The following is a 24497-nucleotide window of genomic DNA, read 5'->3' as shown; positions in this document are numbered from 1 at the left end:
TACCACATACAGTACCAGTCAAAAGTTTGGACACACCTACTCAAGAGTTTTTCTATATTTTTACTATTTTGTACATTGTAGAATAATAGTGAAGACATCAACACTATGAAATAACAAATATAGAATTATGTAGTAACCAAAAAAGTGTTAAACAAATAAAAATATACTTTACCACTTCGATTCTTCAAAGTAGCCAGCTTTGCCTTGATGACAGCGTTGCACACTCTTGGCTTTCCCTCAACCAGCTTCACATGGAATGCTTTTCCAAAAGTCTTGAAGGAGTTCACACATATGCTGAGCACTTGTTGGCTGCTTTTCCTTCACTCTGAGTGTCACGCCCTGACCTTAGAGAGCTTTTTTCCCCCTTTTTTGGGGGGGTGGATATTCTATGTTCTTTTTCTATGTTTTGTATTTCTTTGTTTTGGCCGGGTATGGTTCTCAATCAGGGACAGCTGATTCTCATTGTCTCTGATTGGGAACCATACTTAGGTAGCTTTTCCCCTCCATTGTGTTGTGGGTAGCTATTTTCTGTTTAGTGTTTTCTGCACCTGACAGGACTGTTTCGGTTTCGTTTATTCTCTTTGTTATTTTGTTCCAGTGTTCAGTTCAATAAAAGTCATGAACACTTACTACGCTGCGCTTTGGTCCGATTCTTCCTCTTCAGACGACGACGACCGTTACAGAACTACCCACCACAAGCGGACCAAGCAGCGTGGTATGGAGGAGCAGAGGCTTCAGGACTCCTGGACATGGGAGGAGATATTGGACCGAAAGGGACCCTGGAGACAGGCTGGGGAATATCGCCGCCCGAAAAAGGAACTGGAGGCAGCTAAAGCTGAGAGGCGGCGATATGTGGCAGGTCAGCGAAGCAGGCACGAGAGGCAGCCCCAGAATTCTTTTGGCGGGGAGGCCACATGGGGAGATTGGCGGAGTCAGGCGATAGACCTGCGCCAACTCCCCGTGCTTACTGGAAGCAGCGTGGTACTGGTCAGGTACCGTGTTATGCGGTAAAGCGCACAGTGTCTCCAGTGCGCGTTCATAGCCCGGGGCGCTATGCGCCAGCCCTCCGCAAGTGCCTTGCGAGAGTGGGCATCTAGCCAGGGCGGATTGTAGCAGCTCAGCGCGCTTGGTCTCCGGTGCGCTGTTTCGGCCCAGGGTATCCTGCGCCGGCTCTGCGCACTGTGTCTCCGGGGGCGCTGGGAGGGTTCAGTTCGTCCTATGCCTGCGCTCAGCCCGTGCCGGGCTAAAGTGGGCATTGAGCCAAGTGGAGTGGTGCAAGTGGTAAGCACCAGATCTCCTTTGCTCCCCCACAGCCCGGTTCGACCTGTGCATGCACTCTGGAGGGGCCGGGCTAAAGTGGGCATTCAGCCTGAAGGAGTGGTGCCAAGGCTGCGCACCAGAGCTCCAGTGCTCCCCCACAGCCCGTTCATCCTGTGCCTCCTCTACGCACCAGGCCTCCTGTAGGTCTCCCCAGTGGGTCCTGTGGCCCCTGGTGGGCCCTGTGGCAGATTGACTGATCTTCATGTCTTAAAGTAATGATGGAACGTTGTTTTTCTTTACTTATTTGAGCTGTTCTTGCCATAACATGGACTTGGTCTTTTACCAAATAAGGCTATCTTCTGTATACCACCCCTACATTGTCACAACACAACTGATTGGCTCAAACATATTAAGAAGGAAAGAAATTCCACCAATGAACTTTTATCAAGGCACACCTGTTAATTGAAATGCATTCCAGGTGACTACCTCATGAAGCTGGTTGAGAGAATGCCAAGAGTGTGCAAAGCTGTCATCAAGGCAAAGGGTGGCTACTTTGAAGAATCTCAAACATAAAATATATTTTGATTTGTTTTACACTTTTTTCTACATGATTCCATATACATTATTTTATAGTTTTTATGTCTTCACTATAATTATACAATGTAGAACATAATAATAAAAAACTTTTAAAAACTTGAATGAGTAGGTGTGTTCAAACTTTTGACTGGTACTGTACATACTTAATTCACATAACCTTCAAGTAAAGTGTAACTGGAAAACGCAAGAGAAACCGCGCACACAATGTACAGCAATGATCATGTAGTACTGGTTTAGAAATTATTGCTCAGTTGTACACAATTAGAGAGAGAAGTAAAAACTTTTCTATCGTTCAGATCCCAGCTGCCACCAGCGCCCCCGCTCATTGCCCCTGAGACAGAAAGGAGAGGGAGAAACAGGAAACACATCCATTTGTCTGTGTCCCTGTCTGACATGACTGCCTCCCCTGTTTCATCCCATTATGTCAATATATTACCTTTCAAAAACCCACCTTGTAATGCTTCGTTTCAGCTTCGAGATAAGAAAATATCTTGTTCTTATCAACAGATGTTAGAAATGAATCCTTCATTGTCACCTTGTTCATCTATCAAAACCCACTTAAGAATGAGTACAGTACAAAGTGACGAAATTGCACATTGCCTACGGATAGAGATCAGTCATAATGTGCCTGGGAATAAAGAAGAGCACAAAGGTGGACAAAATCACTGGACAAGACATTTGGTATAGGTCAGAGAAGATGGCCTACATGTAAAGGTGAGAAAGAGAGATGGATATGCTGCAGATAAATTTGCATTGTCTAACAAACTATCTGTTTGCATCGCCATCTTCCAGACTTTCCCTGATAAGACCCAGAGGGGAAAGGGATGGTGCAAGTTTCCATGGTAACATCCCTCTAAATCCTACTCTCCCTACCGCCCAGCCTAAGACCACATCGGCCCAAATATATCAAGTGGGTTATTGGTGACAACCCACTGGGCACATATTGGTTGAATCAACGTTGATTCCATGGCATTTCAATGAAATTACGTTGAAACAAAGTGGAATAGACATCTGTGCCCAGTGGGAATAGGCCAAATCATGCAATTCTCAATAGCTCAGAAATCTTGTTTAGGGCTCATTTGATTGTTTAGTCTGGAATTACCAAGAGCAAACAGAACTTGGCACTGAAAATTTGGATCAAATATATTAGGCTATGCACAAACGCACGCACTAGGTTTGGACGATGTCAAACCACCATTGGGCTACAGTAAGAAATCGCATGCTACAACTGGATGAATCATTTTGAAAGATATGCCTAATGTTGTTGAAAGCCTGGGCAGAGGCTAAGTGCAGGCAAATATTTTCTAATATTCCTTTCTGGTGTAGCTTCAGCATGGAACAGGTTCGTGTGTGTCTGTCTGTGTGGCGCGCACATGACGGAGCAAAGTGACAGCTGCAACTGATGGGGAACAGGCTGTCTTGTCCTGAGAATAGTCTATGCCTAGGCTTATAGACTTCAACATTCATTATTGTTCTTTCTGAAAGTGGCAACTTTAGGACAACACCTTCTTAGGCTATTATAATATTTGGGAAATAAGCTACTGTTCATAACTTTAACTAGTCTTAAAGGATTTTTCCATCCCCCCCACACAGATGATGTAATCCTTAATAAGCTTAAACTTGATTCAACTTTTCTATAGGCTATTGATATTGTTTATTCTCTCTCATTATTAGTCGCCTGGCTAGCTTACATTTAAAGGCTATTCAAACAAACATATGAAATGGGACTCCGTTACATTAATTCATTGCTTGATCGGAAGAAAGCCATGCATGCATAAAATGATGAAAGCGTAGCCTAGCCCAAAATCATATTCATAGCCTATCGAATGGAAAGAGAAGGGAATATAGCCTGTTTTTTTAAAAACAGCTAGACAGATAGTTAAGGAGCGTCCGTTATCTAAGGCGTGTCCGGGATATACACCGAGTGTAAAAAAAACATTAGGAACACCTGCTCTTTCCCTTGAAATCAGCCTGGTCTTCTAGACTAGACGTTAGATAGTACATGTAAATCAGGGACACTCAAATTAGTATATGTTACATTTGGTATGGTTACATAAGACAGATGGTTACTTAAGGCAAATACAAAAGTAGGGTGGTTGGTCAGGGTGGATGGTATAACACAAACGTCAAGCAACCCAAAGGTTGTATGTTCGAATATCACCACAGACGACGTTAGCATTTTAACTAATTAGCACATTTTCAACTACTTACTACTTTTTAGCCACTTTGCAACTACTTAGCTAACCCTTCCCCTATCCTTAACCTAACTCCTAAACTTAACCCTAACCCCTAGCCGAGATAACGTTAGCCAGCTAGCTAACTAGTGATTAGAGCATTCGAAAGGTTGCTGGATCGAATCCCTGAGCTGACAAGGTAAAAATATGTCGTTCTGCCCGAGCAAGGCAGTTAACCCACTGTTCCCCTGGCGTCGAGGATGTGGATGTTGATTATGGCAGCCCCCCGCACCACCCTGATTCAGAGGGGTTGGGTTAAATGCGGAAGACACATTTCAGTTGAATGCATTCAGTTTCCCTTTAACGTTAGCCACCAAGCTAGAATTCAAAACATTTCAAACGTTTTGCAAATTCGTAACATATAATACGAATTGTAATTCATAACATATCATACGAAATGGGTGATGGACATCCACAAATTAATACATACCATATCAACCTAAATGGAGTTTCTCAGATTTAAGTACAGATTAAAACTAAATGCTGAGACCAGGTTGAAGACATAGACTGACCACGTGAATCCAGGTGAAAGCTATGATCCCTTATAGATGTCACTGTTCATTCCACTTCAATCAGTGTAGATGAAGGGGAGCTGACAGGAAAAATAAGGATTTTTAAGCCTTGAGACAATTGAGACATGGATTGTTTATGTGTGCCATTCAAAGGGGTGTGAATGGGCAAGACAAAAGACGGGGTATGGTAGTAGGTGCCAGACGCACCGTTTTGATTGTGTCAAGAACTACAACACTGCTGGGTTTTTCACAGTTTCCTATGTGTATCAAGAATGGTCCACCACCCAAAGGACATCCAGTCAACTTGACACAACCAAGGGAAGCGTTGGAGTCAACATGGGCCAGCATCCCTGTGAAACGTTATAGAGTCCATTTCCTGACAAATTGAGCCTGTTCTGAGGGCAAAAGGGGGAGCAACTCAATATTAGGAAAGTGTTACTAATGTTTGTAGACTCAGTGTATATGTAATCATTGTTGATAGACAATACTGTCAGTATAACGCCCAACCATAATACGCACAGATTTGTGTCTGAAAAAATTGCTACTTGAAATATGTCAGCTTAAGACGGATGGTAGATAATGTACCTCAGGATGACATTCCAAGTCCCTACACGTCATCATGAGGAAGCTGAACTATTTTGGGGACATTTTCAATCACCTCTCTCTGGAGACCCGGAGTGGAGAGGTAGAGGTACAGAGCGATGTTGTTGATCAGAGATTTCCTTGAAGGGTTTATTTTTAATACAGGCTACTTGGGACAGGAATGGGAGCAAAGGACACATTTCTTTAGAGTTCATCTCTGAACCAGGTGAATAGTCTGCATAAGTTGCCGCTACTAGCATACTGCCTATACTCTGTTAGGGAAGATGTTTACATTAAAAATGTGGTTAAACTGTATGCCAAACTTATACGTACACCGTATAACCGAAGTGCTATATTTTACAATAATAAAATTCCTGCTTGCTACATGGATTTGCCCAACGACAATCAGATGTAGTTGACACACAGCGTTTCTAGCCGTTATGACCTCTGCAAACTGACCTGTGTCACTATATAAAACCGTCAGTGGATAAATTAAATACTGCGTGATAGTTGGTAAATGACTGTAATGTACATAAATGTTTCTGAAAAAATCATAAAAACATTGAACTTTACCTTGTCATAAGTCTTGTCCACACTGTCCTTTATTTCTCCCTCTGGCATGTGCTCTGGGTTGTCATCAGTTTGGTCTGTGTCCTGAGACGGGGTCATTGTGTCCTCTTTTCCAAGTCCTTTTAGTTCAGTTTCCATGTGCTCCACCGCGTCTATATCCTCCTGTTGCTCAGCTGTGTCCCCTGTCTCTTTCTCAGCATCCTCTTGCTGCAGCTCTGCAGGTCTAACCTCGTTCGAAGGACCTTGTTGATATGCGTGTGAAATGTATTTTCCCCCCATATCTGTGTCATCATCATTGATGTAAGGATTATCATTCTCTTGCTTATTTTCCATCTTAGTAGAATCCTCCGGAGAGATGTCTTCACCCATTTCCTTCTTACTTAGATCTTTGTTCTCATGATCAGGTTCATCCTCTTGTTTCTGCTCTATTTGAGAGGCCTGCTGATTAGGAATGCGGACGTTCACCTTACTCAGTTTCTCCCCATCTTCGTCACTTGAATCAGATTTGTAATCTTGTTCCACTCCTATATCAGAAGCCTCATGCTCCATTGCCTTTATCTGAGCTTCAGCCTCAGCAGTGACTGCCTCCGTTTCCCCTTCGATGTTAGTGTTTGGTTCAACAGAGTCTTGAGTATCAGGTCCAACAAGGCCCGTTTCTTCCTCAGCATCCTCCGACACAACATCTGGTCGTTCTGCCTCAGTTTGTGAAGCCTCGACCGAACCTTCCTCCTCTGGCTGCTGTTCATACATTTTGACCTTAAGGGTTTTAGGTACCTCCTCAGTGCTGATCTGAACAATACTTTCCTCCTTTTGTTTTTCATCGTCACCTAAAACACTTTCATTATCTGACAAGATTCTGGAGGCATCATCAATGGAGGATGCAACTTCATGCGTTTTCCCAGTATATGTTGTGGAAACAATTAGATTTTCTATTCCTTCCTCTTCTGGAACACCCCCTGAATTGTCAGTTGTTTCCTGTAGAATAGGTTCAGGGGATTCAGTTTGGGGTGGTGATAATCGTCCACTGATTTCAACCATGAGTGATATTGAACTCTCCTGAGCATCAGCAAGATCTTGATCTTTGAAGCCTTCACTGAGGCCATCCTCTGCAGTGGCTTGTTCCTCTCTCTCTTTTGTCCCTCTTAGTTCTTCAGCACATACATCAATATTGAACAGTCCAGTGAATGAGACTTCCTGAGTAAGTTCAAATTCACTACTGCGGTTCATTTCGTATGAGCTTCCAAGAATGGCATCATCACCAGTGCTGATTTCCTGAGAAGTGAGTTCTTCTCCCTCTTCAGTCTTCCTCAGTTCTTCAGCACATACATCCACATTTGAAAGCCCACCGAGTGAGATTTCCTCACTGGGCTCAAATTCAGAGAGGCATACCATTTTGTCAGCTCTTTCATTAATCTCTTTGCCTGTCATGTTAACATCCATATCTGTGAGTTTATTATCTGATACCTCTGAGGGATATATTTGCATTGAAATCACATCTTTATCTGTGATATTAACCATTTCATCTTTTCCTTGACTTTCAGTTCCCTGCACATCTTCATAGACATCAAGGTTTGAGTTTGTGGGAGATGGAATCCCAACTGGCTCAATATTACCAGTTTCCTCTTCTGTTTGAGATTCAGTCAGCTCATCCTTTTTCCTGAGAATTAATAAATAATTATATAAATTATGGGTATTATAAAATAAGTATTAAAATGTACTGAATGCCAATGTTTTCTCTAATAATCTACCTTTCTGTCCTTATACATCCTGACTCCTTTGACAATGGTCTCCTCATCATCTTCTGACTCAAACTGGTTTCTTTCTGAGGTTGTGAACATTGTGGCTCCCTTACTCATCTCGTAGAATATCAGGGTGCTTGCCTGCTTCATAAAAACCCAGACCTTTCCCATAGCTAACCTATGTACCTCAACCTTTCTCATTTGCAGAAAATACTGTGGGGAGATGACCGTTCTTGGGAGTGATGATTTAATGTCAGTATTTTCCTTTCAGGAATTGAGAGGGCTATTTTAGGCCTATGATATTGAGGTTGTTCCACCAATTTAGTGCCTTTTGGAGAAGTGCAACTTGTAATGTAAAATTCTGTCATAAAGAGCACATATTCAAAAAAATGTAAAATTCTGTCATAAAGAGCACATATTCAATGTCATAAAAATGTGTTTTCCCATCTCAAAAGGTTAAAGTACTATAGTATGTGCAAAATAACATAGTTGACCGTAACAGGGTTGACGATCATCTTAAATCAGCCATAAATCCCCTTGCGACAGGGGGAAAGAAACGTGTTGTGTGCAACAGGGAGTAGCAATTGAATGCAAGCTTTACAAAAACACTTTAACTGTTAAAACATTTCTTGCCTGTCGATCTGTGGGTAACAGGGTTGACGTGTTAGGCCCGACCTGCTCAGTTTAACCACAAAACAGCAGAAAATGTCCAAAAAGTGTAGAACCAGCTCACCTGCTTTTACACTATGATTATACTCATGTTTAATCTTTCTTTTGGAAAAAATATTTTAAAAGTAATGGTTTCACCATATTAAAACGAGAGCTCAGTTCACGTAACAGGGTTGACCTTAAAAGGACAGATGTAAATTAATCATTAATCACATTACGGTAAATAAATAATAATCTTCAGAAATGACTGTCAAAGCAAAACAATAACTAGGGATTTACAATTATGGTGAAAACTTTGGGGTTAAGTGGGTTAAACATTTTGGGGTTATGTGGGTTAACACCTCCTAGAAGTGACACAGGGTTGACAGAGTTTTCAAAAAGCGGAATTTAGGCACTTTAGCAAGGCTTTAGTCATATACAAAACTGGATTTATTGAATTCTCCATGTTATCTATATTAAAAGGGAACTAAATTGAATACTGTATCACAGGCTTTTAAAAATAAATATTGGTGCACAATTTCTACTTAAAATATAATGGGATGCAAAAGGCGCACTTTTCCTTTCCTTATCTATATTTTCCACAAGGTTTGTCTTTGTTAACCAAAAGCAACTTAGCAAATTCATCATGGAAAAATAAATGTCACTATGGCAAATACCCTTATGTTAACTGGAATAATCATTCATAATGATCAATAAAACAACACTGCAACTGAGCCAAATGTATTTTCTCCACAAAAACGTTTTTTTTGTTGGTCTCTCTTGTCCTTTTCTTTCAATGAAATATGTGGTGGAAAAAAGCTGTCTGATGCTGTCCCTCTCCTTGGGTGTAGATAATGTACTGAGATGAGACTCACTTAGAAATCTTTAGAGTTGCATCAACTGGACTGGTGTCGACTTGATTCGGTGAGTTCTGTTTTGAGCAGAATATAGAACATTTAGCATGATATACTGATAAGGCCCGCCAGTATCATATTTAGGTGTACTTGCGAGAAAAGCACAACTCTAGATTTCTTACATACTCATATTATTATTTGATGTATTTAGCCTGCTCAAGAGTTTAAACGACTGTCCCAAGTCAGGCTTGCTTGAGAAAATATTTTTGATAGCATTTACACCTTTTTGAACTATAACAATATTTAAATGAATTTCAATGAAAAAAATAAAAAAGGCCCATACACTAGAATCTAGACCTATCTCCTCCTACACATTTAAGCTATCAACACCAAACCAACTTTGTGACGTTCAGACTGGCCCAATTTAAATTGCTGGTCAAAGGATATTTGATACTATAACCATTTAAAATGTGCATACATTTAACATGGGTTTGAATGAGAACCATGTGAATACAGTGGTTTCTCTTCAAAATGATCCTGCTCCTTGGTTACCAACTTTAAAACATTCAGGTAATCCTAACTTCAAATTCTCTAACATTAGCATAAATTAATTCACTAATAGTAACTCTTGAACTGTTCAAGCTAAAGACACCAATCCTACTTTCACATGTTCAAGGTTATCCTAACTTATAATTATTTAAAATCATTATCACTTCAACTGTATACATTTGCATAATTAGCATGAAATAACTCAGAAACAGTAACTCTTGAACTGTTCAAGCTAAAGGCACCAAACCAACGTTTACATGTTCAGGCTATCCTATCCAATCAATCTATCAATTAAATCAAATTGGATTTGTTACATACGCCAAATACGACAGGTGTATACCGTGAAATATTTACTTACAAGCCAACAATGCAGTTCAAGAAATAGAGTTAAGAAAATATTTAAGTTTTTTTTTTAAATTTTTAAGTACCACAATAAAATAACAATACCGAGGCTATATACGGGAGGAAACAGTACCGAGTCAACGTGCGGGGGTACACGTTAGGGTTAGTCGAGGTAATTTGTACATGTAGGTAGGGGTAAAGTGACTATGAATAGATAATAAACCGCGGTAGCAGAGAGAACAGTCTATGACTTCGGTGACTGGAGTCTTTGACAATTTTTGGGGCCTTCCTCTGACACGGCTTAGTATAGAGGTCCTGTATGGCAGGAAGCTTGGCCCCAGTGATGTACTGGGCCATACGCACAACCTTCTGTAGCGCCTTATGGTCAGATGACGAGCAGTTGCCATACCAATCGCTGATTGGTATGGCCGTTCAAACCGTTCAGGATGCTAGCGATGGTGCAGCTGTATAACTCCTGAGGGGGAAAAGGTGTTGCCGTGCCCTCTTCACAACTGCTTTGGTGTGTTTTGGACCATGAAAGTTTGTTGGTAACCTTACCACCCGGGGGCGGCCCGTCAGGGAGTCCAGGATCCAGTTGCGAAGGGAGGAATTTACAGTTGAAGTTGGAAGTTTACATACACCTCAGCCAAATACATTTAAACTCAGTTTTTCACAATTCTTGACATTTAATCCTAGTAAAAATTCCCTGTCTTAGGTCAGTTAGGATCACCACGTTTTAAGAATCACACCATTTTAAGAATGTGAAATGTCAGAATAATAGTAAAGAGAATGATTTATTTCAGCTTTAATTTCTTTCATCACATTCCCAGTGGGAATACACTCAATTAGTATTTGGTAGCATTGCTTTTAAATTGTTTAACTTGGGTCAAACGTTTTGGGTAGACTTTCACAAGCTTCCCACAACAAGCTGGGTGAATTTTGGCCCATTCCTCCTGACAGAGCTGGTGTAACTGAGTAGGCCTCCTTGCTCACACATGCTTTTTCAGTTCTGCCCACAAATTTTCTATGGGATTGAGGTCAGGGCTTTGTGATGGCCACTCCAATACCTTGACTTGTCCGTAAGCCATAACTTTGGAAATTTGCTTGGGGTCATTGTCCAGTTGGAAGACCCATTTGGGACCAAGCTTTAACTGATGAATTGAGATGTTGCTTCAATATATCCACATAATTTTCCATCCTCGTGTCATCTATTTTGTGAAGTGCACCAGTCCCTCCTGCAGCAATGCACCCCCACAACATGATGCTGCCACTTCTGTGCTTCACGGTCGGGATGGTGTCCTTTGGCTTGCAAGAATTCCCCTTTTTCCTCCAAACATAACGATGGTCATTATGGCCAAACAGTTCTATTTTTGTTTCATCAGACCAGAGGACATTTCTCCAAATAGTACGATCTTTGTCCCCATGTGCAGTTGCAAACCGTAGTCTGGCTTTTTTATGGTGATTTTGGAGCAGTGGCTTATTCCTTGCTGAGCAGCCTTTCAGGTTATGTCGATTTAGGACTCGTTTTACTGTGGATATAGATACTTTTGTACCTGTTTCCTCCAGCATCTTCACAAGGTATTTTGCTGTTGTTCTGGGATTCATTTGCACTTTTCGCACAAAAGTATGTTCATCTCTAGGAGACGGAACACGTCATCTTCCTGAGCGGTATGACGGCTGCGTGTTTATACTTGCGTACTATTGTTTGTACAGATAAACGTGGTACATTCAGGCGCTTGGGAATTGCTCCCAAGGATGAACCAGACTTGTGGAGGTCTACAATTTTATTTCTGAGGTACTGGCTGATTTATTAATTTTTTTCAAGCAAAGAGGCACTGAGATTGAAGGTAGGCCTTGAAATACATCCACAGGTACACCTCCAATTGACTGAAATTATGTCAATTATCCTATCAGAAGCTTCTAAAGCCATGACATAATTTTCTGGAATTTTCCAAGCTGTTTAATTAAAGGCACAGTCAACTTAGTGTATGTAAACTTCTGACACACTGGAATTGTGATACAGTGAATTATAAGTGAAATAATCTTCCTGTAAACAATTGTTGGAAAAATTACTTGTGTCATGCACAAAGTAGATGTCCTAACCAACTTGCCAAAACTGTAGTTTGTTAACAAGAAATTTGTGGAGTGGTTGAAAAACAAGTTTTAATGATTCCAACCTATGTGTATGTAAACTTCCGACTTCAACTGTAGTACCAGGGTCTTTAGCTTACTGATGAGCTTTGTGGGCACTATGGTGTTGAACGCTGAGCTGTAGTCAATGAACAGTATTATTTTTGTCCAGGTGGGACAGGGTAGTGGGAAAGGGCAGTGCGGAGTGCGATTGAGATTGCGTCATCTGTGGATCTGTGATTGCAGTATGCAAATTGGAGTGGGTCTAGGGTTTCCCGGGATGATGGTGTTGATGTGAGTCATGACCAGTCTTTCAAAGCACTTCATGGTTACCGATGTGAGTGTTACGGGGCGGTAGTCATTTAGGCAGGTTACCTTCGCTTTCTTGGGCACTGGGACTATGATGGTCTGTTTAAAACATGTAGGTATTACAGACTCGGTCAGGGACACGTTGAAAATTTCAGTCAAGACACTTGCCAGTTGACCCGCGCATGCTTTGAGTACACGTCCTGGTAATCCGTCTGGTCCTGCGGCCTAGTGAATGTTGACCTGTTTAAAGGTCTTGCTCACATCGGCTACGAAGGGCGTGATAACACAGTCGTCCGAAACAGCTGGTGCTCTCATGCATGCTTCAGTTTTGCTTGCCTCGAAAAAAGCATAAAAGGCATTTAGCCCATCTGGTAGGCTCCCGTCACTGGGCAGCTCGTGGCTGGGTTTCACAATGTAGTCCATAATAGTTTGCAAGCCCTTCCCCATCCGACGAGCGTCAGAGCCGGTGTAGTAGGATTCAATCTTAATCCTGTATTGACGCTTTGACTGTTTGATGGTTTGTCTGAGGGCATAGTGGGATTTCTTATAAGCTACTGGATTAGTGTCCCGCTCCTTGAAAGCGGCAGCTCTAGCCTTTAGCTCGGTGCGGATGTTGCCTGTAATCCATGGCTTCTGGTTGGGATATGTACATACGGTCACCATGGGGATGACGTCGTCGATGCACTTATTGATGAAGCCAGTGACTGAGGTGGTATACTCCTCAATGCCATTGGATGAATTTCGGAACATATTCCAGTCTGTGATAGCAAAGTCCTACAGTCCTGTAGCGTAGCATCCGCGTCATCTGACCACTTCTGTATTGAGCGAGTCACTGGTACTTCCTGCTTTAGTTTTTCCTTATAAGCAGGAATCAGGAGAATATAATTATGGTCAGATTTTCTAAATGGAGGGCGAGGGAGAGCTTTGTATGGGTCTCTGTGTGTGGAGTAATGGTGGTCTAGTGTTTTTTTCCCCTCTGGTTGCTTGTAGAAATGAGCATATTTTACAAATCAATCAATACATTTTTACATCTACTTACTTTTTCAATTTTAACCAGTCACTACCATTATTACTACTGTCACTACCACTACTATAACTTATTTCAAAACCACAAATACTTTAAAACAAGCACACCACATTTTCTTCAGGAAATGTACTTTTCTCGTTTGATATCTTCACTATTTATGAAGAAAGAAAGTTGACCTTGAATGCATGATTGTTGTAGAATCTGTCCTCAAGCCTGGCACACCACTCTGCGGGGTCCAAGCCACTGTCTAAAGAGAAAATGACAGAGTCCAAAAAATTAACATCAAAGTACAGTTTCATTCTGACTGCCCATTAATTATTGGAATAATGTATACAAAAAAATTAAGCTACCTTCTCTCTCTTTGAGAAGAGCAGTGAAGTAAAGGGCAGCAAAGGTGGGGATGTCCTTGGGCTGGTCTCGCAGGACCTTTCGAGCCAACCCCTCCAAGATATTGCCAAACCCACGTGGAACCCGAAGGTGAGTGTTTGAAAAAGGCACAGACATCGTCCTTGGTCAAACACAGGTCTGCTAACGCGTTACAGTAATTTGGATAGATAGATATTAACTGCAATATTGGCTTTTATGTTACTTTTAAAATGTATTTATTTTGACAACTTTATCCTGTTAAGTACTAACTAATGTTGTGAAATTAACGTTAGCCAGCTTGTTAGCTAACTACCGTTAGCTAGCTACGTTATCTAACTTTCTGAAATGTTTTAGTTGGCTAACTTTCAGCAGTGCAACATCGGATGTAATGGTAGCAGGAGGCTGCTGCATGGAGTAATAAAGGTAACATTGAACATTACATTACCTTTAGCAAATGTTTTTTTTTGTTGTTGCCTCAAACAGCTTCGCAAAAACGTTTGTTTTGCATCAGCAACAGTTGACACCGGAGTGTTGATAATTGTTGCTAGGCAACAAGGCTCAGTCTAACTACGGTGACGAAAGAGGTCCATACTGAGTGAGTGCGATAACAAATTACACGTGAAACCACATCATGACACAAAAGTATGACTTTATTGGATGACAGTTCATTTCACTTTTTATACGGTTATAGATACAACTTGCTACAGAAAAAAAAGCAAACAAAGCCAGGGAATATTATATTAACATGAGTACAGTGATGGTCATGTCTCACTTGCTCTCTCTTGTTCACTCTTTTACCCTTTCTCCATCCCCACTGGTTAAGAGTAGGTGATACCAGCATACTCAGAGTTTTGCTCATCTTCCTTGAAAATTCTAGGGGCTGAACATGCAGTCTGTCAGCTGAGCGGGAGGCCTGCAGGTGGGATCTAGCTTCAGGGCCGGTGCTGGGGCCAGGGCCTGCCTCTTCTCTCCACCTCTGCAGGGGGGACATGAAACACACAGGATTCCATTTCAGGTGAGGTTTATATAAAGTCTAAACCTGTGACTCCGCTGACATATTACATTGAATATAGTGAATGTCAGTAGTATGGTCACATATGGTGGTGTTGATGTAAAAAATAATGTAGTGAGGTGTCAATGAATATATAATAATAGATAATATTTTATTTGTAGACCACTTTCTATTTCACACAGAAATCACAAAGCGATTGTTTCCAATCCTCACCTCTCTATGGTCCCCCGGAGCTAGGTAGGAGATCTGTGTGAGCTCTGGTGTGCTGGCCCCTCGCATAGTAATCATAATGTCAGTGTAAGGAACCTCATGATCACTCTGGCAATCTAGCTCAAAACAGGAAATGCAATGTTTTGTACAGTAGATGTTGTTATTACACACCCAGCTTAGCAACTGAAATAAATGGTACATTCCATTAGCTTACCAGCCGGAGTTATTCGCAGTGCCACCCTCTCACAATTGGTTGAGCATGCATCTATAAGATATGAAGTAACCTATTAGAATTACAATTCACAACATTGAGTGAACTGGTTGTGATAGCAATTTTGTCAAATTGAACAAATATTTACCTGATCCTTCTCTTGATGTTGTGCTGATAAAAGACCAATAAACAAATTCCACATATGGAGTCCGCATACTAATTGCCAATGAAAAGTGTGTTAAAATGCCTTAGCAAACATACCACATTGAAGAAAAAAAACATACCCTGTACAGATAACAGCAGGTTTTCCTAAAATACACAAGAAATCACGTTATTGAAACATACTGTCGTTTTTGTTAATAACAACTTTGGAAAGTATTTTATAACATTTTTGATTCAGAAATTGGACCTTCACAATTGATTTTTCAACATCTATAAGCACCTTTGCTATATCGACTGCGGCTCATGCATAAGGAGACAGCCACGGCTGCCAACACCGCAGCCACAATAACTGTCACTGTTGCCAACACCTTGACGCCTGTGAATTTCTCTGTATTGAAGACAGCACAAAGACAATTATCATTAAAACTCAATTTGCAACTCATCAGTCATTGCCTCAAACAAGGGGTTACTTTTGTTGTTTGCAATACATTTAAACATGTTCCACCTTTTCTTATTAAAGGGTGCAATAGCAGCATTTTGTCTCACCGTGATCTATTATTGAGTCCTCATGGTTACCCAACGCTGTCAGCGATTCATCTAAAACATAGAACACGGTAGTCATCAGGATCAAATAAGCAAGTGAAATTTGTTGGGTTTATATTATTTTGTACCTATGTCATTAAACAGCCTCAGAGCAATTTAACTTAGACGATTACGAAAAGTGAGACTTAGGTTGAGTCTCAAATGGCACCCTTATTCCTTACATAACTTATTTTGACCAGAGCCTTATAAAGTCTCAGTAAAAGATTCTCCTATGACTTACCAGTAGTGTCCGTTGTGTCCGGGGCACTAGGTCGAGCTGGCAAAAGAAATACAATATAATTTAGTTACTGATGTATAAATGTATTCACTTTTTGAACATAATTAATTTAATACATTTTAACACAATTTGTTTTTAAGAGGTAAAATGACAGGGTAGGTCATTTCAACCTGTTTTTGCCTACCTTGTGCCTGCAGTGATACCAGACACTATCTTGCATGGGAACTGTTCACTTTCATGATCTTCAGAAAAGCAGGTATAGTTGTACTGAAAATCTTCCCTGGACAGATGTGGAAAATACAATGGTAGTGTGCAGAGGTCACCATTCTTTGTGACATTTTTTGTTTCCCTTGGCCTAGGACAATGAGGACAGTCTGGGAGTTTGACCCAGTGTCCACGGACAAATCCAGAGGAGCAGTTGTAGTTGCAGTTCAACACTAAAGGTTCTCCAACTGCTGCATGGATGACTTCATGCTGTTTCTGCAGGTCGGTACAGGTTACTGAATTGAATGAAAAGGGCATAAATTAAGGCAACAATTCTTCAGTTAGTAGGCCGTGGATATAAATATATAGCTTGAGGACATTTGATTATCATCTTTTTGCCAGAAACTGAAAACACGTCAAGTAAAAAAGTTGAGGAATTTATTTTAACTTGGCTTCCCCAAATAAGCAGCAATGCGAAGTGGGCTAAGATTAGCATCCTGTCCAAATGTGTCCAGATCCCCTATGTTTCAACTATATGAATTGGTTAGCTCTAGGAATTTTCTTGATTAAAAAAGACACTTGCACCACTGGTGTCACAGCGGGATGTGCCATCATATTGCAGTATGTACCAGGTATAAGGTACAGGAAGTGGTGTTCAACAGGATGCCTGATAAAAGTGTTCTTAACTTTCCATTCAAAACACCTGCTTTTGTAGATTTAGGCAATGGAAAGAGCCATAGGAAACATAAAAACTAAACAGCATTTTAATATGCAATGACATTTGTATGGTTTTTACAGTATACCCATGTTATTTTCTTCATTTTAATAGTCATTCGTGGCTAGACATTTAAAAAAAAAAAGTTTTCTTTGGAATAAAGTACTTCATGTAATGCAAATGTACAAATTTCACATGTCCAATTACAGTCTTGTTTGGGTACTGTCTGTACGGTATGTAGCCGTCAACACAACACAGATATTTAAATGTACATTATGGTTAAATATCCACAAGTCTTTTGTGGGCTTCAATGCCACCTAAAATAAGATAATAAATGATACTATTTTTTTAATCATTACTGTATGCCTATAGTACTGTGACTTACAATGTCTACTTTTTGATACTAACAAACAATAGTAGGCTTTGTGTTCACGCCAGCACTGCACAACTGCAGTTAGAGATATGCACAGCAATTCACCCACTGCTGGAGGGTGAGAGAAATAGGAAACATCGTACGTTCATTTTACCCCAAGAAAAATAATGCTTCATGTAACAACATGTTGAATAATTATATTTTGTCAGTCTAACGTTGTTGTCTTCTGACTCAATGTTTGGTACTTTGCACATAATGTAATTTATACAGTATAACTTATATATACGAGTGGTATTTAGGGTAGTTATGTTGTACACAAACTCAACTCAAATCATCAATCAAAGGTACATCAGCATTATATCAGAAAGCTCAAACCGAAGCATACTGTATTTTAACAGTATTTTATTGAGTGTGTCGGGGACAAAATACAAAAACTCTAGGCACACAACATTTGCTGCTGCATTAGGCTGATAGTAACACTCAAACGTCTATTAAAATGTTCAGCCCACGACTAATTCAATCCTTTCATTTAAGTGTTGCTTGGTAGGTTGTCTTTTGGCTTTCTGTTTGTACTGTTGGAAAGTAGGGATAGTGAAAACAAGGCCTTTCGAAGCACCAAAACAAATGAAACATTGTGCCCATGTCTCCCGGCTTGGTGCAGCAACTATTGATAAACCTATTGCAGTTTTGTCACCGCATTTGTTCCAAAGCTTGGTGAAGAAGAGGATGATTGCATGTCTGAGTCTGACCTGCGTTAATAAACAGTAATTCGTTGCTCACTTTTTTTTTACCTCACCTTTACACTTAAGCTTTGGTTCATTTTAGGAACATGCTGAGTGTGAAGGTTACCGGGGTGTCATGGTTGATATTCCACATTGTGACAGGTGTTGCATAATATCAGGGGAAAAAACTAAGCATTCAGAACTTTCGATTGATTACTGGCATCAGCTTTCTTAATAGGGCTTTTTAGTTTTCATATTGTGTCATCATGAATCCTTGAATCCCTCCTCAAGAATATTCATTCTAGATCGAAAAACAGACCTTGACTGGCATAGCTTTCAGCATTGCATTCACTTTGAAAGTGCAAGGTAACAGGAGAGCACATTGAATACCAAAATATGACTGAACAGGAGGCCTCTTGAAATCAGGTTGCATCATGATTCACATTTGATTTTCAGTGACTGAGGTCTCAGTTTCATCCTTTGGATCAAACAGCCTCATACCCTTTGACTGCACTTGGCAAACAGAGATGCAGATAAACGGGTCAATGTGGAATTTATTTGACAATTGATTTAAGAATGTATGAGTGGTCTCAGTGTTTTGGATCAATCCTCTACTGAAACAACCTGCCCTTTCTTCAGGTGTATTTTCAAATGGTTTTATATACAGTAGTACTTTACATGTAATACTTCTGTTCACTAAAAAGCTCCCTCACTTGACATACAGGGAAATACATTTGTTATCACTTAAAAATAATAATACAATAACAGAACTTTGCAAAGTAATTTTTTTGTCCCTGACATTCATTCATATAGGGCTCGCAGAAGTGAATCCTGATTAGGGCCTCAGTGTTGAGTAACACTGTAGCCCATGTCCTGAGGGAACTTACTTTTCAGCAGAAGTCTGAGATGGTTGTCCTTCTGGAAGGTTGTCCCATCTCCACAGAGGCACTCTGGAGCTCTGTCAGAGTGTATATCGGGTTCTTGGTCACCTCCCTGACGAAGGCCCTTCTCCCCCAAATGCTCAGTTTGGCCAGGTGGCCAGCTCTAGGAAGAGTCTTGGTAGTTCCAAACTTCCTTTTAAGAATGATGGAGACCACTGTGTTCTTGGGGACCTTCAATGCTGCAGACATTTTTTGGTACCCTTCCCCAGATCAGTGCCTCAACACAATCCTGTTTCAGAGCTCTACGGAAAATTCCTTTGACCTCATGGCTTGGTTTTTGCTCTGACATGCACTGTCAGCTGTGGGACCTTATATAAATCCTGTTGGTACTAGGGGGCAGTATTTTCATTTTTGGAAAAAAAACGTTCCCGTTTTAAACGGGATATTTTGTCAGGACAAGATGCTAGAATATGCATATAATTGACAGCTTTGGATAGAAAACACTCTAACGTTTCCAAAACTGTAAAGATATTGTCTGTGAGTATAACAGAACTGATGTTGCAGGCGAAAGCCTGAGAAAAATCCAATCCGGAAGTGCCCCATATTTTGAAAGCGCTGCGTTCCAATGAGTCCCTATTGACCTGTGAATGTCCTATCAACGAGCTTACACTTTCTACGTATTCCCCAAGGTGTCTACAGCATTGTGACGTAGTTTTACGCATTTATGTTGAAGAATAGCCGTAGGCGGCTACATTGCGTAAGTGGTCACATGATGGCTCCCAGGGTGACTCTCGCGTAAAATACAGAGGTAGCCATTACTCCAATCGGTCCTACTGAAAAACGAATTGTCCCGACGGATATATTATTGAATAGATATTAGAAAAACACCTTGAGGATTGATTATAAACAACGTTTGCCATGTTTCTGTCGATATTATGGAGCTAATTTGGAATATTTTTTGCAGTTTTCGTGACTGCAATTTCCGGGCGATTTCTCAGCCAAATGTGAAGAACAAACGGAGCTATTTCGCCTACAAAAATAATATTTTGGGAAAAAATGAACTTTGGCAATCTACCTGGGAGTCTCGTGAGTGAAAAGTTCATCCGAAGTTCATCAAAGGTAAACGATTTAATTTGATTGCTTTTCTGATTTTCGTGACAAGGTTGCCTGCTACTAGCAAGGCATAATGCTATGCTAGTCTATGATAAACTTACACAAATGCTTGTCTAGCTTTGGCTGTAAAGCATATTTTGAACATTGGAGATGACAGGGTGATTAACAAAAGGCTAAGCTGTGTTCCAATATATTTCACTTGTGATTTTCATGAATAGGAAGATTTTCTAGGAAGATTTATGTCCGTTGCGTTATGCTAATTAGTGTCAGGCGACGATTACGCTCCTGGACCCGGTTTTATCACTCTTCTGTGAAATCAAACTGTCCACTTAGGAAGCAACACTGATTGACAATAAATTTCACATGCTGTTGTGCAAACGGAATAGACAACTGGTGGAAATTATAGGCAATTAGCAAGACACCCCCAATAAAGGAGTGGTTCTGCAGGTGGTGACTACAGACCACTTCTCAGTTCCTATGCTTCCTGGCTGATGTTTTGGTCACTTTTGAATGCTGGCGGTGCTTTCACTCTAGTGGTAGTATGAGACAGAGTCTACAACCCACACAAGTGGCTCAGGTAGTGCAGCTCATCCAGGATGGCACATCAATGCGAGCTGTGGCAAGAAGGTTTGCTGTGTCTGTCAGCGTAGTGTCCAGAGCATGGAGGCGCTACCAGGAGACAGGCCAGTACATCAGGAGACGTGGAGGAGGCCGTAGGAGGGCAACAAACCAGCAGCAGGACCGCTACCTCCACCTTTGTGCAAGGAGGAGCAAGTGGAGCACTGCCAGAGCCCTGCAAAATGACCTCCAGCAGACCACAAATGTGCATGTGTCTGTTTCTGACCGTTTGAGCAGACTCCATGATGGTGGTATGAGGGCCCGACGTCCACAGGTGGGGGTTGTGCTTACAGCCCAACACCGTGCAGGACGTTTTTCATTTGCCAGAGAACACCAAGATTGGCAAATTCGCCACTGGCACCCTGTGCTCTTCACAATTGAAAGCAGGTTCACACTGAGCACGTGACAGACGTGACAGTCTGGAGACGCCGTGGAGAACGTTCTGCTGCCTGCAACATCCTTCAGCATGACCGGTTTGGCGGTGGGTCAGTCATGGTGTGGGGTGGCATTTCTTTGGGGGGCCGCACAGCCCTCCATGTGCTCGCCAGAGGTAGCCTGACTGCCATTAGGTATCGAGATGAGATCCTCAGACCCCTCGTGAGACCATATGCTGGTGCGGTTGGCCCTGGGTTCCTCCTAATGCAAGACAATGCTAGACCTCGTGTGGCTGGAGTGTGTCAGCAGTTCCTGCAAGAGGAAGGCATTGATGCTTTGGACTGGCCCGCCCGTTCCCCAGACCTGAATCCAATTGAGCACATCTGGGACATCATGTCTCGCTCCATCCACCAACGCCACGTTGCACCACAGACTGTCCAGGAGTTGGCGGATGCTTTACTCCAGGTCTGGGAGGAGATCCCTCAGGAGGCCATCCGCCACCTCATCAGGAGCATGCCCAGGCGTTGTAGGGAGGTCATACAGGCACGTGGAGGCCACACACACTACTGAGCCTAATTTTTGACTTGTTTTAAGGACATTACATCAAAGTTGGATCAGCCTGTAGTGTGTTTTTCCACTTTAATTTTTGAGTGTGACTCCAAATCCAGACCTCCATGGGTTGATACATTTGATTTCCATTGATCATTTTTGTGTGATTTTGTTGTCAGCACATTCAACTATGTAAAGAAAATAATATTTAATAAGAATATTTCATTCATTCAGATCTCGGATGTGTTATTTTAGTGTTCCCTTTATTTTTTTGAGCAGTGTATATAATACTACCGGTCAAAAGTTTGGTGTTTTGAAAAAAATTTAAAAAAAATAACATCAAATTGATCAGAAATACAGTGTAGACAATGTTAATGTTGTAAATGGCTATTGTAGCTGGAAACGGCAGATTTTTTTATGGAATATCTACATAGGCGGAGGCCCATTTTCAGCAACCATCACTCCTGTGTTCCAATGGCACGTTGTGTTAGCTAATCCAAGTTTATTATTTTAAAAGGCTAATTGATCATTAGAAAACCCTTTTGCAATTATGTTAGTTCAGCTGAAAACTGTTGTTCTGATTAAAGAAGCAATGAAACTGGCCTTCTTTAGACTAGTTGAGTATCTGGAGCATGTGTGGGTTCGATTACAGGCTCAAATTGGTCAGAAACAAAGACTTTCTTTTGAAACTCGTCAGTCTATTCTTGTTCTGAGAAATGAAGGCTATTCCATGCGAGAAATTTCCAAGAAACTGAAGATCTCGTACAACTCTGTGTACTACTCCATTCAGAGAACAGCGCAAACTGTCTCTAACCAGAATAGAAAGAGGAGTGGTGCACAACTGAGCAAGAGGACAAGTACATTGGAGGGTCTAGTTTGAGAAACAGACGCCTCACAAGTCCTCAACTGGCAGCTTCATTAAATAGTACCCGCAAAATACCAGTATCACAGTATTACTGTGAAGAGGCTACTCCGGGATGCTGGCCTTCTAGGCAGAGTTGCAAAGAAAAAGCCATATCTCAGTCTGGCCAATAAAAATTAAAGATTAAGATGGGCAAAAGACCACAGACACTGGACAGAAGAACGCTGCCTAGAAGGCCAGCATCCTGGAGTCATCTCTTCACTGTTGATGTTGAGACTGGTGTTTTTCTTCTGTATACTAACCCTACCATTTCAAAACAAAACTGTTTGTCTCAAATGCATTAAGAAGAAAATAAAGAACTTTTAACAAGGCACACCTGTTAATTGAAATGCATTCCAGGTGACTAACTCATGAAGCTGGTTAAGATAAGAGTGGGCAAAGCTGTCATCAAGGCAAAGGGTGGCTACTTTGAAGAATCTCAAATATAAAATATATTTAGACTTGTTTAACACTTTTTTGGTACTACATGTTTCCGTACCATGTTATTTCATAGTTTTGATGTCTTCACTATTACTCTACAATGTAGAAAATGAGTTTGTGTCCAAACTTTTGACTGGTTTTGTACTGAACAAAAATATAAACTCAACATACAACAATTTCAAAGATTTTATTGTGAAGCCAGGCGGATGTACCACCAAATTATCTAAAATTATGTTGGGCGTGGCTTATGGTAGAGAAATGAACATTCAATTCTCTGGCAACAGCTCTGGTGGACATTCCTGCAGACAGCATGCCAATTGCACTCTTCCTCAACGTTTGAGACATTTGTGGCATTGTGTTTTGTGACAACTCCATATTTTAGAGTGGCCGTTTATTGTCCCTAGCACAAGGTGCACCTGTGTAATGATCATGCTGATCAAGAAGCTTCTTGAAATGCCTCACCTGTCAGGTGGATGGATTATCTTGGCCAAGGAGAAATGCACACTAACAGGGGATGTAAACAAATTTGTGCACAACATTTTAGAGATACTGCCCGGCAGGCTTCTTCTCCACTCTGTGCAGTGTCCAGTGTCATCCGTGTTCGGCAAGTCACCGAGAATGTCCGTTATGGAAAAAGAATGAAGTTGTAAGTAGAAGCACATAGTTGTTCCTGGTCAGGTCAAGAAAAACTTCTGGCCCTGGTAAAAAGTGTATACTGGTACTATCCTCTGCCTTTCACTCAATGAATTGGTTTCAATACAGATATCAGTTTATAGATCCAGTTAATACCTTCTGGGTTAATTAAAAAAAATATATATATTTATAATCCAGATCTTGTCCCTCCTTTCTAAATGAAGGGGGAACAAATTCAGATGTGGTGGAACAGGATTCAGACAACATTGGATCACTTTGATCTGGTTTACATGTTTAGAAAAACCTGCCCAGATCTTATAGTGGAAGGATCTTTCAATGCCATCTGGCACATTTTAAACTAGATCAACTAAAAGTAATTTCTCCCCGCTCTAGGGAGCTACTGCCCATGGAAAAGGACCTCCCAGCCTTTGACCTGTCTTGCCAAACAGTGCAAGAGCTGCAATGGGACCTCTCTATGTGGAGGTACTGTGGTACCTCGCTGGAGTAGGACAGGGGCAGAGCTAACTCAGCCGTCAAGACAGCCTGTCCCCCCCTGCCCTCCTGGGACACACAGGGACAGTGAGGAGGGAGCAGCAAGCATCTTTTGTCCTTTAGGTGACGTCATTAGATGTTCATAAAAATCTGTAATAAAATGCATTACAGTTAGACTCCACTAATACTCTTTGATTTTGATTGACAGAGCACGGTATAAATGGAAATTAATTAATTACATTCTCACAGGTCATTACTGTGTTGGAGGTGTTGCTTTGCCGTGCCCAGCAGGAACCTACGGACCCAAAGAGGCTTTCAAGGGGTGAGGGACTGCCCCCCCAGCAGG

The 24497-nt window shown here is 41.2% G+C and overlaps 1 protein-coding gene and 2 long non-coding RNA genes across 5 annotated transcripts in view; 1 reads left to right on the top strand and 2 right to left on the bottom strand.

Annotated features, from left to right (window-relative positions):
• Nucleotides 1-14274, bottom strand: part of spa17 (sperm autoantigenic protein 17) — a 20982-nt gene extending 6708 nt beyond the window's left edge. For 2 of the 3 annotated variants that reach the window (XM_024444435.2, XM_024444438.2), the window contains exons 1-5: nucleotides 14165-14274; nucleotides 13704-13878; nucleotides 13530-13600; nucleotides 9018-9073; nucleotides 5759-7412 (exon numbers count right to left, since the gene is read on the bottom strand). In XM_024444435.2, coding sequence (XP_024300203.1) covers nucleotides 5759-7412; nucleotides 9018-9073; nucleotides 13530-13600; nucleotides 13704-13857 — 1935 coding nt within the window. In that variant the 5' untranslated portion in view covers nucleotides 13858-13878; nucleotides 14165-14274. The other variant, XM_024444436.2, reaches the window with a different exon arrangement.
• Nucleotides 14207-24497, top strand: LOC112266716. The gene is made up of 6 exons (XR_002955981.2): nucleotides 14207-14314; nucleotides 14597-14734; nucleotides 16332-16390; nucleotides 16494-16620; nucleotides 24053-24274; nucleotides 24401-24497. It is a non-coding gene; the product is annotated as an uncharacterized LOC112266716 (long non-coding RNA).
• Nucleotides 15162-16508, bottom strand: LOC121839259. The gene is made up of 5 exons (XR_006078787.1): nucleotides 16319-16508; nucleotides 16138-16173; nucleotides 15861-15911; nucleotides 15595-15702; nucleotides 15162-15461 (listed from the first exon to the last, which is right to left on the bottom strand). It is a non-coding gene; the product is annotated as an uncharacterized LOC121839259 (long non-coding RNA).

The sequence above is a fragment of the Oncorhynchus tshawytscha genome, linkage group LG14 (assembly GCF_018296145.1).
Source record: "Oncorhynchus tshawytscha isolate Ot180627B linkage group LG14, Otsh_v2.0, whole genome shotgun sequence".
NCBI classification, from domain to species: Eukaryota; Metazoa; Chordata; class Actinopteri; order Salmoniformes; family Salmonidae; genus Oncorhynchus; species Oncorhynchus tshawytscha.
This window is presented reverse-complemented; position numbering and strand designations above follow the sequence as displayed.